Source organism: Sinocyclocheilus grahami, unplaced genomic scaffold (assembly GCF_001515645.1).
Source record: "Sinocyclocheilus grahami isolate Dianchi unplaced genomic scaffold, SAMN03320097.WGS_v1.1 scaffold160.1, whole genome shotgun sequence".
NCBI classification, from domain to species: domain Eukaryota; kingdom Metazoa; phylum Chordata; class Actinopteri; order Cypriniformes; family Cyprinidae; genus Sinocyclocheilus; species Sinocyclocheilus grahami.
This window is the reverse complement of record NW_015505339.1, coordinates 1,497,724-1,512,428: the sequence shown is the minus strand read 5'-3', so window position 1 is coordinate 1,512,428 and position 14,705 is coordinate 1,497,724. Positions and strand designations below refer to the sequence as shown.

Here is a 14,705-nt window from a genome sequence, read left to right as displayed (position 1 = left end):
GCTCGTTTGTTTGTAAGATAAATTAACTCTAGAGAAGAGCATTTGAAGGTTGCCAGGTCTGCGAAACAAAACCAAACTAACTGCTAATCAAAACTACTCCAATTATGTTTTTTTCCTTGGTTTTCCCCTCTGCCATTCGCTTGTGAATGTGCGTACAACAGTTAGTGGAAGCCAGAGATTACGATTTATGACGTTATTAATATGGATATTTTTCTTACACAAACACATTGCTTGACTTCAGAAGGCCTTTATTAACCCACTTGAGTCGTGTGGAGCACTTTTTTATGATGGATGGACGTACTTTACATTGCTTCAAAATCTGGACCACCATTCACTGCCATTATAAAGCTTAGAAGAGCCAGGATATTTTTTAATATAACTTTCATCTGAAAGAAAGAAATCACCTAGTATGGCTTGAGGGTGAGTTAATCATGGCGTAATTTTCATTTTTGGGTGAACTATCCCTTTAACCCTCGTCCTAAAAAACAACACATGGCAAAAGTGTAAAAGTAGCCTAATTCTGCGGGAAAACATATAGACTTGGCAACTCTGATTTAGCTAAATAATAGCCTATATATTCATTATGTTTTACTTAACCTGTTAGTGATGTCTTAAGTATTTATTGTATGTTTAAATAAATCTGTCATGAAAACAAGTTATGACAGACCCTATTTAATTGATTCTATTTCAACAATGAATAGAAATGTTATAATTAATGTAAAAACTGCCATATGTGCAATTTACATGTTTGCATACAACTGTTTTATTTAAGTGTTGATTATTATATCTAAAAAAATAAACGGCAATTGAATTGAACAGTTTGGGCTGTTAATTGTAACTTTTAATATTATAGCAATAGGGCTCCCTATAGCTTGCAGCATTAGCTGAGGTAGATTTTATCTAGTGCTGGGCGGTATGACCAAAAATTTATATCACAGTATTTTTCAAAATTATACCCGTTTCACGATACATGACGGTATTTTTTTTTTCATGCATGACCGGGTGTTAACCATATTTTCTACTGATTGAGAGAGGAAATACTGCAGTATATTGACTTAGAATACCCTATTTTACTGTCATGATGAGTGAATATTGTCAAAAAATACCACACTAAATAGTGACTAAACACGACCCCTTTTAATACATGTTAACCAGGAGTCACTCTCATTTATGATCGCGGCATCGTCTGATAAAATCAAACTAAAAGGATCTGAAAGTTGCTCAATCTAGTGCTAAAGTCGCGCTCGTGTGTGTGAGACGCGAGAGCTGATGGCAGGGGGCGGTGGATATTTGTGGTGGTCAATGTGGATATTGTGAATGAGTTCTTCTGTGTCATCACGTTCTATTAGTTCTACAGCTTCAGTTTCAGAACTTTCACGCTTAGTAACACATACAGCTGTTCCCTCACCACAGTGCAACAGTGAAAAGGGACCCCTTTCAAACAGTGTCACGTTCCGATCGTTGTTTAAGCGACATACACATAAATACATAAATATATATACATAAATACCGGTATTGCGGTATTTAAAAAATGTATATCATAACAAAAATAAACACCGGTATTCGGTATGAACCGGTATACCGCCCAGCACTAACTTTATCCCTAAGAAAACTGTAATTATAAGTATTATAATAGAATTTATTTAAAGACAGAGCAACAATTTGTTCAGTAAACTACTGTTTAAAGAAAAAAAGAAGCCAAAAAAATGCATATTGAACAGCACAAAACTATTTGTTACACACTACATGCATCATAAAAGAAACCAGTCTATCGTTAAGAAAGAAAGAAAGAAAGTATGCATGGTTTTTAATTTGTTTTTCCATTTGGCCAACAGGTAAAGACTAAGACCCAAAAAAACTTTCTTTATGAGTACACACGCAAGTCTGTCATCAGCCGCTTTTAGCGTTTATCCCTTTTTCTCTCTGTGAGCTATTAAAGGCCGTTAGGTGTGTGTTTGTGGTTAGTCAGTGAATGAGAGATCAGGTCATGACTAATGTTTGTGGATGAGCTCCGATGTGTGAAAACACAAACTTATGAGCCTGTAATCAGCGACACTTCTCTCTTATCCACCCTTTAATGATGCTTTCTGTGAACGTGAGATCCAGAGTTTCCCGCTCCCTGTAGTTTACAGTCCTGCATCTCTGCTCCAGAGTCGTAACCATGTGCCCTTTGTTTATAGCACCTAATTGCAGGGCCTGGGTCTCTCACATGCTAAGTATACAGAGCCGTTGTGAGGGGAGGGTTGTCAAAGCGTGAGCACAGGCCTTTGCCTTCTGTCTTGCGAGACCCTCTGGAGATGCCTGTCAAATTGCTGCTTTCATCAAGCGCGTAACTACACCTTACACTTAAAAGAGTCGGATTAGAGAACAAAGGTAACGCATGAGAAGAAAATAACCTTTTCTGATGTTTCAGAAGGGAATAGTGTGGAGTGCACAAGGCAAACGGAAAAAAAAAAGTATGTGAAAGATTATGCAACAATAAACATTTCTAAAGTACTACACTTCACTGTTGTCTCATGACATTATGGACAAGGATTCGAACAAATGCAAGCCGCACAGCATATAGTGCATACTATTTTTTTTTAATATGTTCAAATGTGTGCAACAATAAGCATTTCAAACAAAACTACACTACATTGTTGCCGCGTGACTTTAAGGATAAAGATTTGAACAAATGCATATACTGTGCACTATTTTTTAAAAATACGTCAAACAGTATGCAACAATAAAAATCCCTACATCATTGTAGTATGTATCAGAAATGCTTATTTTACATTTTTAATACAGGTTTGCATTAAAAATATCTTTACTTTTGGCAGTGCAATCAAAAAGAGATTGTGTTTGGTGCTTCTGTTTCTTTCTACAAACATTCGGAATAGATCACATTTATGTCGAAAGTGTGCTTACTACACGTAATATGCATGCTATATACTACAGAAATGGTAAGAGTAGCAGTTGATTTTCACTTATCAGACACTAAGTTTATTTTTACATAAAGATGCTTGTGCAGTCAATGTTTTCTATGCGTTAATATCCGACCCACCTCCTCTCGTAGCCCATGCACCACGACTGTCCCTGGCATCCCTGTTTCCAGGATTTAACCATCCGCGTGAAGGCCTGGACGCACGGCTGCATCTGGGCCACAAGCTTCACCTCCTGCTCAGCACACACATTTGGCCTGGAGATAAAACACACACTTCAGTTAACCTGCAGGTTCAGTTCTCGTTGAGCAAGCCGAAGTGAAACGTCTTGAAGAAGAACCTACAACATTTTGGTTACAAGCCCAGATATTAGACCACTAAGTCACACCAATCCAAACATAGAGGATCATAAATATTTATCATTTAAACAGCTGGAATTTTCAACAGTCCTTCCATGTAATTTTAATAAAGTTGTAAGACTGTCAATTACTTAGACGCTCCATGTCAGATTGAGCAATAGTGATCATTAATATAATAAGCAAATGCCAATAAATCACCTGAATCATCTCAGCACTTACAGATGACAAGATTGACGATTTACACAGCTCAAGTTCCTAGACTGATATATTAGTCACTCTGTAAAAATGTTTTATATCCTCAAACATAGGCAGTTCAGAGTGAACCTCCAGGCGATTAGTTTCATGTCTGGGATTATTGGCAGATTGTGTTACAGAGACCTGAAAGTGTGTTTTGTCTGTGTCATTTCTGTTAATCACTCATTTCTGTTAACCACTCAAAATATTATTTCTGAATGTTCTCCAGACATTCAAAACATCCAGTTTTGTTTTTTTTAAACATTTTTTTTATTGATTATGTGAATGCCAAGTGTTCCATTTTATCATTTTGCAAACATTTTGTGAACATTACTTTTGAGTGATCTCCAAACTTTCCAGCTAACAAATAAGTTCTAAAAACATTATTTCTGAATGTACTCTGACCATTCAAAATGTCCAGTATGAATAATGTTTTTGTGCTAATGGTTTAAGAAACTATTAAAGACCGGATAACTTTGAACAAAACGTTCTATTAACATTACTGGAAGAACGTTTGTTCATAACTTTGAAACAACCTTTCCAGAACGTTAGCCAAAGTTCTGAGAACTAGGAAGTAAAAACATTTAAAAAGATGTAAACGTTCCATGAATGAAGTTCAAGTTAACGTTTCTGTTATTAAAACGCTATTAAAGACTAGACAACTTTGAACGGACGAGCTATTAAAGTTACTGAACCTTACCAGAGCGTTAGCCAAAGTATTCTGAGAACGTTCCGATTGACCCTCAACCAGCGTCTCACAAGTTCACCAAAAATACGCGTAAATACGCGTCAAAGAGAGTTTCCCAAATGAATAAAAACTTTTCTAGTTTGCTTTAATTAAAATAACTTAATAAATATGAGCACGAACATGAGATGTAAATTCGTTCATTAAACACTTAATTTATTGTGAAAGCTAACTAGTACCTAATAAGAATATTCTGAAGCGGGCGCAATATCAACCAAAGACAGTTACTCACATGTGAGGCATCAGGTTTTTTCCAGAACGGGATGCTGCATAAATTCCATGAATTAGAATGATTAAAGAGTAAAATAACATATCCATGCTCCCTAAATAACACACTTAAAGCGTTAAAACAAACTATTCTGCGTCCATATTAACGCGCGTAGAGCGCGGACTGAAAGCGCAGCAGCAGATGACAGGAGGAAGAAGACTCTCAGATCCACCTTAGACACCAACCGAGATCCAAATGCCCTCAGGACACTGTCTTCCTGTAGAAGCAGTGAAGGGAATGTCCTTTGAGAGGAACGAGACACATACAGAAACAAGCAAAGGCAGCTGAAGAGCTGACTGAACCTCCTTCAGATGACTTACAAATGAGCGTAAAGCTCGTTACTTCAGCCTGATTTACTGCATCACTTCAAAGAGCCCAATTCAAAGGAAAACCCTTTATTAGACAGATTTCAGAGTCAAATGAAGGTCATTTTGTAATGAACTCACGTTTTAATGTTCACACCTTCTAATGGACCAGCAATAGAGCCATGATGGGTTATATTCAAGTCTAAGTGCGCATATAAAAACATCAGTGTTTATTTATTATTTAAAACTGCAAATAAAAAGTTAAAGCATAAATAATGAAAACGTTTGTCCGCACGTTTAAAAACGTTCTATGAACAATGTATAAGTGCTAACGTTTTGTAACGTTATTAAAGACCAGACAACATTGAATGAATGTTTTATGAATGATACTGGAAGACGGTTTCTGCATAACTTTGCCAGAATGTTAGCCAAAGTGATCTGTTTGTAATAAAATTGTTATATAATAAATAGTTTATTAGATCATTTATAATACTTAATATAATATTATGTTTATGATATTTAAGCACTAATTTGAATTTTAATTAACGAGTATATTTTAATTATTTAACATGTAATAACATAGCATTTTCACTTTTACTCAAAATGTATCATCAATCTAATTTGTAATAATAATAATAATAATAATAATAATTTAAAAAAATATTTTGCTAAAGTTTCCATTAAGTTATAAAAACATTATTTCCACTCAAAACATCCAGTTTTCATGTTTTAAAAATGGTTTTCCTTGGTTATGCAAACATTAAGAGAACATTACATTTTCTCATTTTTGCAAACATTGTGGAAATGTTTTAAATGTTTTCTAAACACTCTAAAACAAGAAATAACATTTAAGAAAAATGTCAGATGAACATCCAACTAAAACCCGTAATGTATTCTTTTACTCAATTTGCTCTGCTGATAATATTTGCAATACTATCGTCATACTCATTTGTAATTAAAATATGTTATTAACAGTGTTGGGGAAAGTTACTTTTAAAAGTAATGTGTTACAATATTGCGTTACTCCATGAAAAAGTAACTAATTATGTTACTTAGTTACTTTTTATGGAAAGTAATGCGTTACGTCACTTTTGCGTTACTTTTTAAATCTGGGCAGGGCTTGCTTGTTTGTTTTTAAAATAAAAAAGTTATATTTTTGGCAAATATAAAAGCCTTTTCAGACCAAAAGTGAAATGAATAAGCCTCAGGCTGAAGGGAAAGTACAGTAGAATGCAGAAGAAGACATTTCAACACACTTCAGCAATAAAAAAAGACACACAAATGTTGTCTAGAGTAATCTGTGCTTATTAGTACGCTTGAACTGGATCATCGAAGGTCAAAACAACCCAATTGCTGGGTTTGTCCCTATTGTACCCAGCACTGGCTTGTATTTAACCCAGCATTTTTTAGAGTGCATTATTGTCATTTTATTGAAGAGTGCATTTACTCTTATAAGAATAATTAAACGCTAGATTTAATATTACCTGAAATCATAAACAATAATCATTGGCTTATGATAATTACGTGCAAAACTGTGATGCATCAGTGATGTAATTTGAAAACCCAACTGTATTTGAGTACCTGACATGACATGTCAAACAGTTTTACGTGACTATATTCTGTATATAACAGACTTTGACAATATCATCTCATGTTGAGAGACTGCGCTTGATATTTATGCTTTTAAGAATTCTTTTTTTTCCACACTACAGCAGTTGTCCATTTGGGTCCCCTTCTTCAAGCACCTCCAATGAAATATCAGGTTAGACTATAAATATTTAAATAAAATAACATTTGAAATATGATGTTATTGTAGCGTCGAACATTTATATTTGTAGTGTTTTATAGAATTGTAATTAAAATGGTGTCAATATAAATAAATGTAAGTATTTGAAGTCTTAGCCTATTTGGCCCAGTCTGGAAGTTTGCTGAGGCCCCCTATTTGAGAACTGCTGTACTACACCATTAAAATGAACTAATAAAGGCCAAAAGGTGATTAAAATACGGGTTTCCTTAAACATTTATATCAAGTTTGGTCCACTACTGATTTATGCGTTATTTGTATTCTGCTGACATCTTCAGGTCACAATGGGAATTGCATGTGCTTGAAAGAATGGTAAATAATACTTGGAAAACCTGCAACGCTATTTTGATGAGACAAAATATGAACCTTCAAAAGTTCACCTCCCTGTGCTGACCAATGGCTTTCGTCTGCTCTGACCTCTGCGTTTACGCACAATGTCGACGCTTTCGCGACGGTCCCTCAGGCCCTGGCTCTACTGTCTGCGCCATAGACATAATAAATAGCTAGACGCCTCATTGGCCGCTTTCCGCCGTTGCTGCGTTACTTCGACGCGTCCGCCATGTTTGTGAGGGCAAGACTACCTTATAAATACATGCAGGTGAACGGAGGAGCTGCGGTTTTTCTGGATAAAAACACAATAACGTTTACATTTATCAACCGATTTCAGAGGTCTGTGATCTACATGGAGTTAAAAATAACTCTGCCTCCAGTTATTTAGCTAGGTTTGGAAAATTATGAATTTTCGTGAGAAATTGTGAAAACTCACACTTGTTGATTTGATTGATTTTTTCGGTTTACAATTCTAATGTTAATGTAGCATAACTGTGTCATATACATGTTTTGTAGTTTGAATGTACATTAAATGAAATTAAGTTGTTTCATTGCTTTCTCGGTCTTCTTCAACCCCAACATTTGAGCTTTTCTTGTGCTTCAGGTCAGAACACCGCTCAGCCCCTTTGAAACACTGGAAGAACATCTAAATAATACACCTTTAAGCACTAATCATTTACCATCAGTGAGAACATTTAATAAAACCAGCGAATACAAATCAAAAAGTGACACTCTTGGTAGTCTGCTTTTTATTCTGATAGCACTCTATACAGATAAACTCCACAACAAACAATAACAGATGCAACTGATGATCCTTTATGGATCCAGTAAAACTTACAGCGGTAAAATATTATGCACTGATACAGCACACAGTAAAAGTGATATGCAATATTAAAAAGTATACAGTATGTAGTACAAGTTGTAGTAAAGTGAATAATATAAAAAGCGAGTACAACGGTATATAATAGACTAAATTATATGTATATTATACCAAAATAAATAAACGAATAACAATAGATGAATAATAGCACGTAGAATATGTAATATCAAGGGTGGAATAATGAAGAATAAATTAATAGTAAATTGTAAAGTAAAATAAATCATCATGAAATGTAGTTTTATAATAGTATTGTGTAATAATTATTAGACAAAGTAAGAAACAAGTAAGGGGGTGGTTAGAATATGAGCAGGGTAATTCTGGCCATTCATTCAGGGCTATTCTGGGCTGTAACCAGTACTAATACAACATTAGGCTGTGGAAGTATAGCCTGCTCTCAGAGAACTAATAATGCAGAGAACAGCCTTTCTTCAGCTTTCCTTAAGGCTTGCGTTGTCCTGTTTGCAATTGGCTAAAAAGGAAAAAAAAAAATATATATATATATATATATATATATATATAAGTCCACAGATTTATGATAAGCTATGAACTCCTTATAATCAAGTGATGATAAACGTACTCTTTGTAAGTAAGTAACGTTAGTGAAATTAAAGAGAGATGCTTTAGCTCCATCCCGAATCCTGACAGTCTGGCATTGTCTTGTCAAAGTGTTCTCACTCTACATATTGTGCTCATAACACAATTCACTTTATGATATAAACTACAATATCAAGTTCAAACTTAAGAATTCATTTAAACTTTGATTTCATATAAAGTCTCAGCTTTCACAGCTTACTAGGATATCGCTAGCTATTAATAGTCTGACACTGGTGGCTAATTGAGCTGTCAACATAAAGCTAAAAATGACCAAAAAGCATACAGAAACAACTGTTCAGGCTTACCTGTGAAAGATGATACCCTGAGGTATGTTTGTATTATTGTGTGGCGGTTTGTAGATGCCCAAGCTGCCGACGAGTCAGGTATGTGTTCTTCTGTCCTGATATGAGTTGTGGAGAGTTGCCCGCACCAATATGGCGGCGACGTTGACGTGCAGTCGAGCGGCCAATGAGGCGTCTAGGTATGTATTATGTCTACTGTCTGCGCTACAGGAGCTTAACTATGCAGTGCGCTGTCACCACGCATTTCTCCCCAGACTCACGACACCACGCTTCAGTCAACTGCGCAGCATGACCCAGACCAGACCCAGACCCAGACCAGACCCAGACCCAGACCCAGACCAGACCCAGACCCAGACCCAGACCCAGACCCAGACCCAGACCCAGACCAGACCCAGACCCAGACCAGACCCAGACCCCCGACACTAGTGACTGATCACCACAGACAGGAGTGAAAAGATCACGTGACATGTTGATTTGTAAAGTCAAAGAATAAGCAGTTTATGTATTAGCATACTTCCATAATGATGGTAGTATTTCTGCAGTGTGTATTAGGCCTGTGCGTAAAATTGATCAAATAACGTTACTTGGATGACCAGTTCCTTTTTTTTTAAGAAATGCATTTTTTTTTAATTTTATTATATTGTTTATTTTAATTATGATTTAATTGTAATTTATTATTGCTTAGTATTTTACTGTATTGTTTTATTTATAATAATAATTATCATTAGTAGTAGTAGTAGTATTTAATTCTGTTTAATTAATATTGTGTAGCATTTGATATTTGTTTATTTTATTTTTAGTATGTTAATGTATGTATTCTATTATTTTTATTTATAATAATAATGATAATAGTCATTATTATTATTAATAATAAAAACAATACATTAAAATACTAAGCAATAATAAATAAGTAAATAATAATTTATTATTATTATTATATTTATTAATAAATAATTAGTAGGAGCAGACAGTATTTCATTCTGTTTGAATTAATATTGTATAGTATTTTGTATGATACTTTTTTATTACAATTCTAATATTTTTTAAATGTGTTCTTATTATTTTAATTCAGAGACAAATCATATTAAATAATATATCAAGTGCCAACAAATAAGTAGAAATATGCTGGAGGGAATTTAAAAATATCAAGAAACAGTGCAAAATGAGGTACATAATAATAATACATGACATGATATTTTCACTCATGTCTGTGATTGTTACATATTTCTTATTTCCAACTAAAATTGAAATTATTTAAAAAATTTAAATTAAATTAAAATATTCAAATAGAAATATATTATTTCTCATTTTCATTTCATTTAACTTGAAGTGCTAAAATAACAAAACTAAAACTGAAATAAAAATCTATAAAAACGTTATAGCCCAGGGGTGCCCAAACTCGGTCCTGGAGGGCCGGTGTCCTGCAGAGTTTAACTCCAACTTGCCTCAACACACCTGCCTTCAAGTTTCTAGTATGCCTAGTAAGAGCTTGATTAGCTGGTTCAGGTGTGTTTAATTGGGGTTGGAGCTGAACTCTTCAGGACACCGGCCCTCCAGGACCGAGTTTGGGCACCCCTGTTATAGACATTTAAAAACGATACAAATACTAAAACATTAAAATGGGAAAATAAAAAAATTAAATCAAAATATTAGTATGTTGAAACAATAAAGGTCTAAAAGGGGAGTGTGTTTGTGATCAAGTTCAGTGCTTTCATTTCATTTGTGTTTATCAGTTCGAATCGCGACTAAAGCAAACCCCTGGGAGGGAAAGACACTCAAACCAGAAAGTGTCCAGAATCAGCTGGAAACGTCTCTGATAAGACTGTGCACACAAAGTGTGGAGCTGTTTTACCTTCACGCGCCGGACCACCAGAAGCCCATTCAGGACACACTACAGGCCTGCAACCAGCTGCATAAAGAGGTGCATCACGAGAGCTTTCCATGCTCTACACACTACAGACACTAGACTTTGTCCGTCAGACGTGCACTTTGAGAAATGCCTGACAGTCGGTGAGTTATTGATAGTTTATGGCTGTCTGACCTAGATGTTTTTAGAAAACAAAAGCTGTCAGAATTATGCAACTCAAGCTGTTTGTTGGTGTTTAGGGCAAATTCAAACAGCTGGGCTTATCGAACTATGCATCATGGGAAGTGGCAGAAATCTACTTCATCTGCAAACACAATACCTGGGTGCTTTCTACTGTATATCAAGTAAGTGGATAGATGCATGGATGGATGTTAGTCTGTATACAAGGTCTAGTGTATAACTATTTAGAAATTTGTCAATGAAGTATTATTGAAGAACGAATAGGCCAGTTTTGAACAGTGTTGATGTTTTCCTCTGAAGGGCATGTATAATGCAACCACACGACAGGTGGAGACTGAGCTGCTGCCATGTTTGAGATACTTTGGCATCCGTTTCTATGCATACAATCCCCTGGCAGGTAATGCGTTCCTTATTGTTTTAAATGTATTTGCAAAACATAATAAATTGGTTCCTAATTAATAACAGACCTAAAGTCAACAAGAACTAAACTACTATGTACTGTATATTTTGCATTGCTTGTCATTTTTTAATTTCCTCTCCATTTTTGTTTGTTTGTTAACTAACATGCTGTATAATAATATTTACTCTAAATTTAAATTAGGATAATACATTAAATAAAATAAACAAATAATAATAATAATAAACGAAACATTTTAAATTCTGTAAACATAAACATATCTATATTATAATTAAATGATTCAACAATACATAAAATAAACAAATAATAATAAACATAAAAGTCTGTAAACATAAACATATGTATATTATAATTAAATGATTAAACAATACATAAAATAAATAAATAATAATAATAATAAACAAAAATGTAAACAAAAACACACAAAAATTGAATAATAAAATATATTATAATGAAACAATACATAAAATAACACTAAATTCTTTAAAGAAAACTTATTTGGCCATCTAAAATCATTAATTCTGCAATGAAATGGTCTCTTGGGCTAATTTCTTAACTAGCATTTTATGTTTTTGCACATTTTTTTTTGTTTAATTTGAAAACTTGCTTAATTGTAAATGATAAAAAAATATATACAATAAAAATACACTGATCCCAAGTAAAATCATTTTCTCCGCTCATCTCACAGGTGGGCTTCTGACTGGAAAATATCACTATGAAGATAAAGACGGCGCTCAGCCTGCGGGCCGATTCTTCAGGAGCAGCTGGGCAGGTACTTACAGAGACAGGTGCATTCAATTCATAATCCATGCATGACATTCACATCACTGACTGGCTTTTTTCAGTCCTGTGTGACCTCAGAGTTTAGATCTAGTTAGTTGAGCATTAAAGGTGCTGTATGTAGGATTGACACCGAGTGGATGAACTAGGTATTGCAGTCCAAATTCAAAATATTGGAGCTGGTTTTTTCACCGGGCCCTTCCTTCTCAGAATTGATGCAAACGCAGGTTGCCAGATTGACAACACCAACAGGAACGAGCGCACTTGACGATGATGGTTTTTTCACCGGGCCCTTCCTTCTCAGACTTGATGCAAACGCAGGTTGCCAGATTGACAACACCAACAGGAACGAGCGCACTTGACGATGAATGAAATTAAATGCACTGTATTTTCTGCCAACTGGCAACCCGGGGTGCCGAAATACAATTGGGTAAACTGGCAGTGGGTGGGTTTCACAAACAAAAACAGAGACCGACATTCCGGCCTGGAACACACATTTTCAAAGGAGAATAACTGACTGTAGCATTGTTTTTCAGATAAACAAGTATGCTAACTTAGCATGTTTCTTAAATATCTGCAAATATATTATGGTATTTTTATGCTTTAGTAGAGTCAAAAACTTACATACAGCACCTTTAAGATGTGATTAGTGTTGCATGTTTTTCTATTTCAGATACTGGAAGGAGAGTCATTTCCAAGGCATAGATGGCATTCAGAAGGCTCTGGAAGCACCGTACGGCTCAGAGAAACCCACCCTGACATCAGCTGCTATTCGCTGGATGTACCATCACTCTCATCTGAGGGTGAGAGCAGCTATTTTAGTGGCATTGTTATACTAGTATAGTTTTTGCTAAGAAATTATCGTATTTATTTTCGTAAAATATTTCATTTCAATTGACCCTTCGCAAAGACTTGCCGCCCTTTGTTACTGTTGCTATGTCCGACAAACCATGGCACTCATGCCGCACATGTTCTCACGCAGTGAAAAAATACAGGTTCGTTTTCATGTGAAACAGTCTCGGCTTTCAAATTTGGTCATTTTTTTCAGAAATTCAAACAATAAATGCCATTTTTGTGGCTCTTTAATGTGTCGTGACTGATCGATTCCTATTTACTAGTTACACCATGAAATAAACATGAATGAACATCAGAAGGGTATCTTGTTTCAACTGCGAAAAGACGCCAGTACACACCATTTTTCAAGTTCAATTCCACCCAAGTTAATCTACTGTCCTCTCTAGTTTGTTTGTCGGACAAAATGGCAGATTCAATGTTTTGACGTGTATGTTTACAGGGTAATCATCGGGATGTCCAGCATGGAGCAGCTGCATGAGAACCTGACAGCAGCCGCAGAAAGTCCGCTCAAACACGCCTGGGATTTAGTGGCCCACGAGTGTCCAAACTACTTCCGCTAGATGCCCCGTGACAGTTAGAGAATAAAACGATATGAAGCCTAATTTGTAAGAACTAATACAGAGATCACTTTATTTTTTCTGTGTTCATATTTTGTGAGTGAACAGTTACAATTGAGTTGGACCAGCCTTCGGCATCCTAATAAACACAATGACAAAATGAAACATCTCTGAGCTCACCAACACTTGATTTTTCTCCATGTTTACATGAGAATGCAGTACAAATCAATGTGATAGTGGCATTTTGATGAATAACTGTTTTGTTGTCTTGCCAAAAACTTGTTAAAATAACTTACATTTAACAATAAGAATAAAAGAGATCCCCTGTTTGCCTCCGTTCGTTTCTCTCCGTTCAGTAGTCATACTAAACTTTGTATTTTTGTAGAAAATTGTAGACAATAGAAACTAAACAGTGTGCAGATGACTGTGATAGTAATGCGCAGCTCACTGAAAGAACACTCAATAAAACGTTTCATGGTTTTATGTTGGATCGACACAATGAATGTTCACAAAAAGAGTCCATTGCCTGTGTCCAGGTTTTATTCGCTTCCTTCTCCCTCTTCATCCGTTTCCTCTTTCTTGGTCTCATTGCTGTCACCGTCCGTCAGCTTTTCGAAGTCTCCGGATTCAGAATTCCACATGCACTTAATTGATATTTTGAATTCCACCATTTCAGTTCCAAACAGTTTCTGAATTGAAAGTCCAAAAAAAATGACTGAATAACTTACAATAACTGAATAAATCCCTTTTAAAATCAAAATTGGTTTCTGACCTTTTTAACTTTTCTTAAATGGATTTTAATCCAAATAAAGAGACGTCATGTCTGCTAGTGCATAAACACTGCAGCAGGTTGTTTTAAAGTTTAAACAAGTCTTTTTTGTCATGGTTTCCAGGTAAAATATTTTACAAATTAATTCATTTTAAAAGCATCATTGCATATGTTATTATGACTTTTTGCAGTGTATTAGTGGTACAAACTCACCAGAATTCGAGCCTGTTCAGGTGTGAGTGTGTCTCCCTCTTTACACACTTCAAAATCCTTTATTAGTGTCACCACACCTGCAGATGGAGTGATAATAGTTTAGTTAGTGCAATTTACAATACACCTATCCTCTTCTGATTGAAGATGCAGCTTTGGTTATATTAAAATGTAATTTTGCTGAAAATTTCTCTCTCTCAGGTCATCCAAGATGTAGTTGAGTTTGTTTCTTCATCAGAACAGTTTTGGAGAAACGTAGCATTACATCACTTGCTCACCAATGGATGCTCTGCAGTGAATGGGTGCCGTCAGAATGAGAGTCCAAAC

At 35.3% G+C, this 14,705-nt stretch overlaps 2 protein-coding genes across 2 annotated transcripts in view; one reads left to right on the top strand and one right to left on the bottom strand.

The window, feature by feature from the left end:
* Positions 1 to 7,197, bottom strand: part of LOC107592884 (multiple epidermal growth factor-like domains protein 6) — an 88,721-nt gene extending 81,524 nt beyond the window's left edge. Inside the window, exons 1-3 of the mRNA XM_016282460.1 lie at positions 7,181 to 7,197; positions 4,635 to 4,769; positions 3,044 to 3,178 (exon numbers count right to left, since the gene is read on the bottom strand). Coding sequence (XP_016137946.1) covers positions 3,044 to 3,178; positions 4,635 to 4,769; positions 7,181 to 7,197 — 287 coding nt within the window. The remainder of the gene's footprint in view (positions 1 to 3,043; positions 3,179 to 4,634; positions 4,770 to 7,180) is intronic.
* Positions 7,198 to 9,030: 1,833 nt separating this feature from the next.
* Positions 9,031 to 13,914, top strand: LOC107592883 (aflatoxin B1 aldehyde reductase member 2-like). Its single transcript, XM_016282459.1, has 7 exons — positions 9,031 to 9,167; positions 10,444 to 10,663; positions 10,849 to 10,953; positions 11,090 to 11,186; positions 11,896 to 11,995; positions 12,661 to 12,790; positions 13,282 to 13,914. The coding sequence occupies exons 1-7, from the start codon at positions 9,031 to 9,033 to the stop codon at positions 13,318 to 13,320; spliced, it is 828 nt and encodes a 275-aa protein (XP_016137945.1). The 3' UTR covers positions 13,321 to 13,914.
* Positions 13,915 to 14,705: the final 791 nt, after the last annotated feature.

Bases quoted from the DNA above. Each gene is read 5' to 3' on its own strand.
- LOC107592883 (XM_016282459.1), top strand. From the start codon at position 9,031: ATGACCCAGACCAGACCCAGACCCAGACCAGACCCAGACCCAGACCCA. The intron at 9,168-10,443 runs GTGACTGATCAC...TTTGTGATCAAG, and splicing joins GACCCAGACCCCCGACACTA to TTCAGTGCTTTCATTTCATT. The intron at 10,954-11,089 runs GTAAGTGGATAG...TTTCCTCTGAAG, and splicing joins TGCTTTCTACTGTATATCAA to GGCATGTATAATGCAACCAC.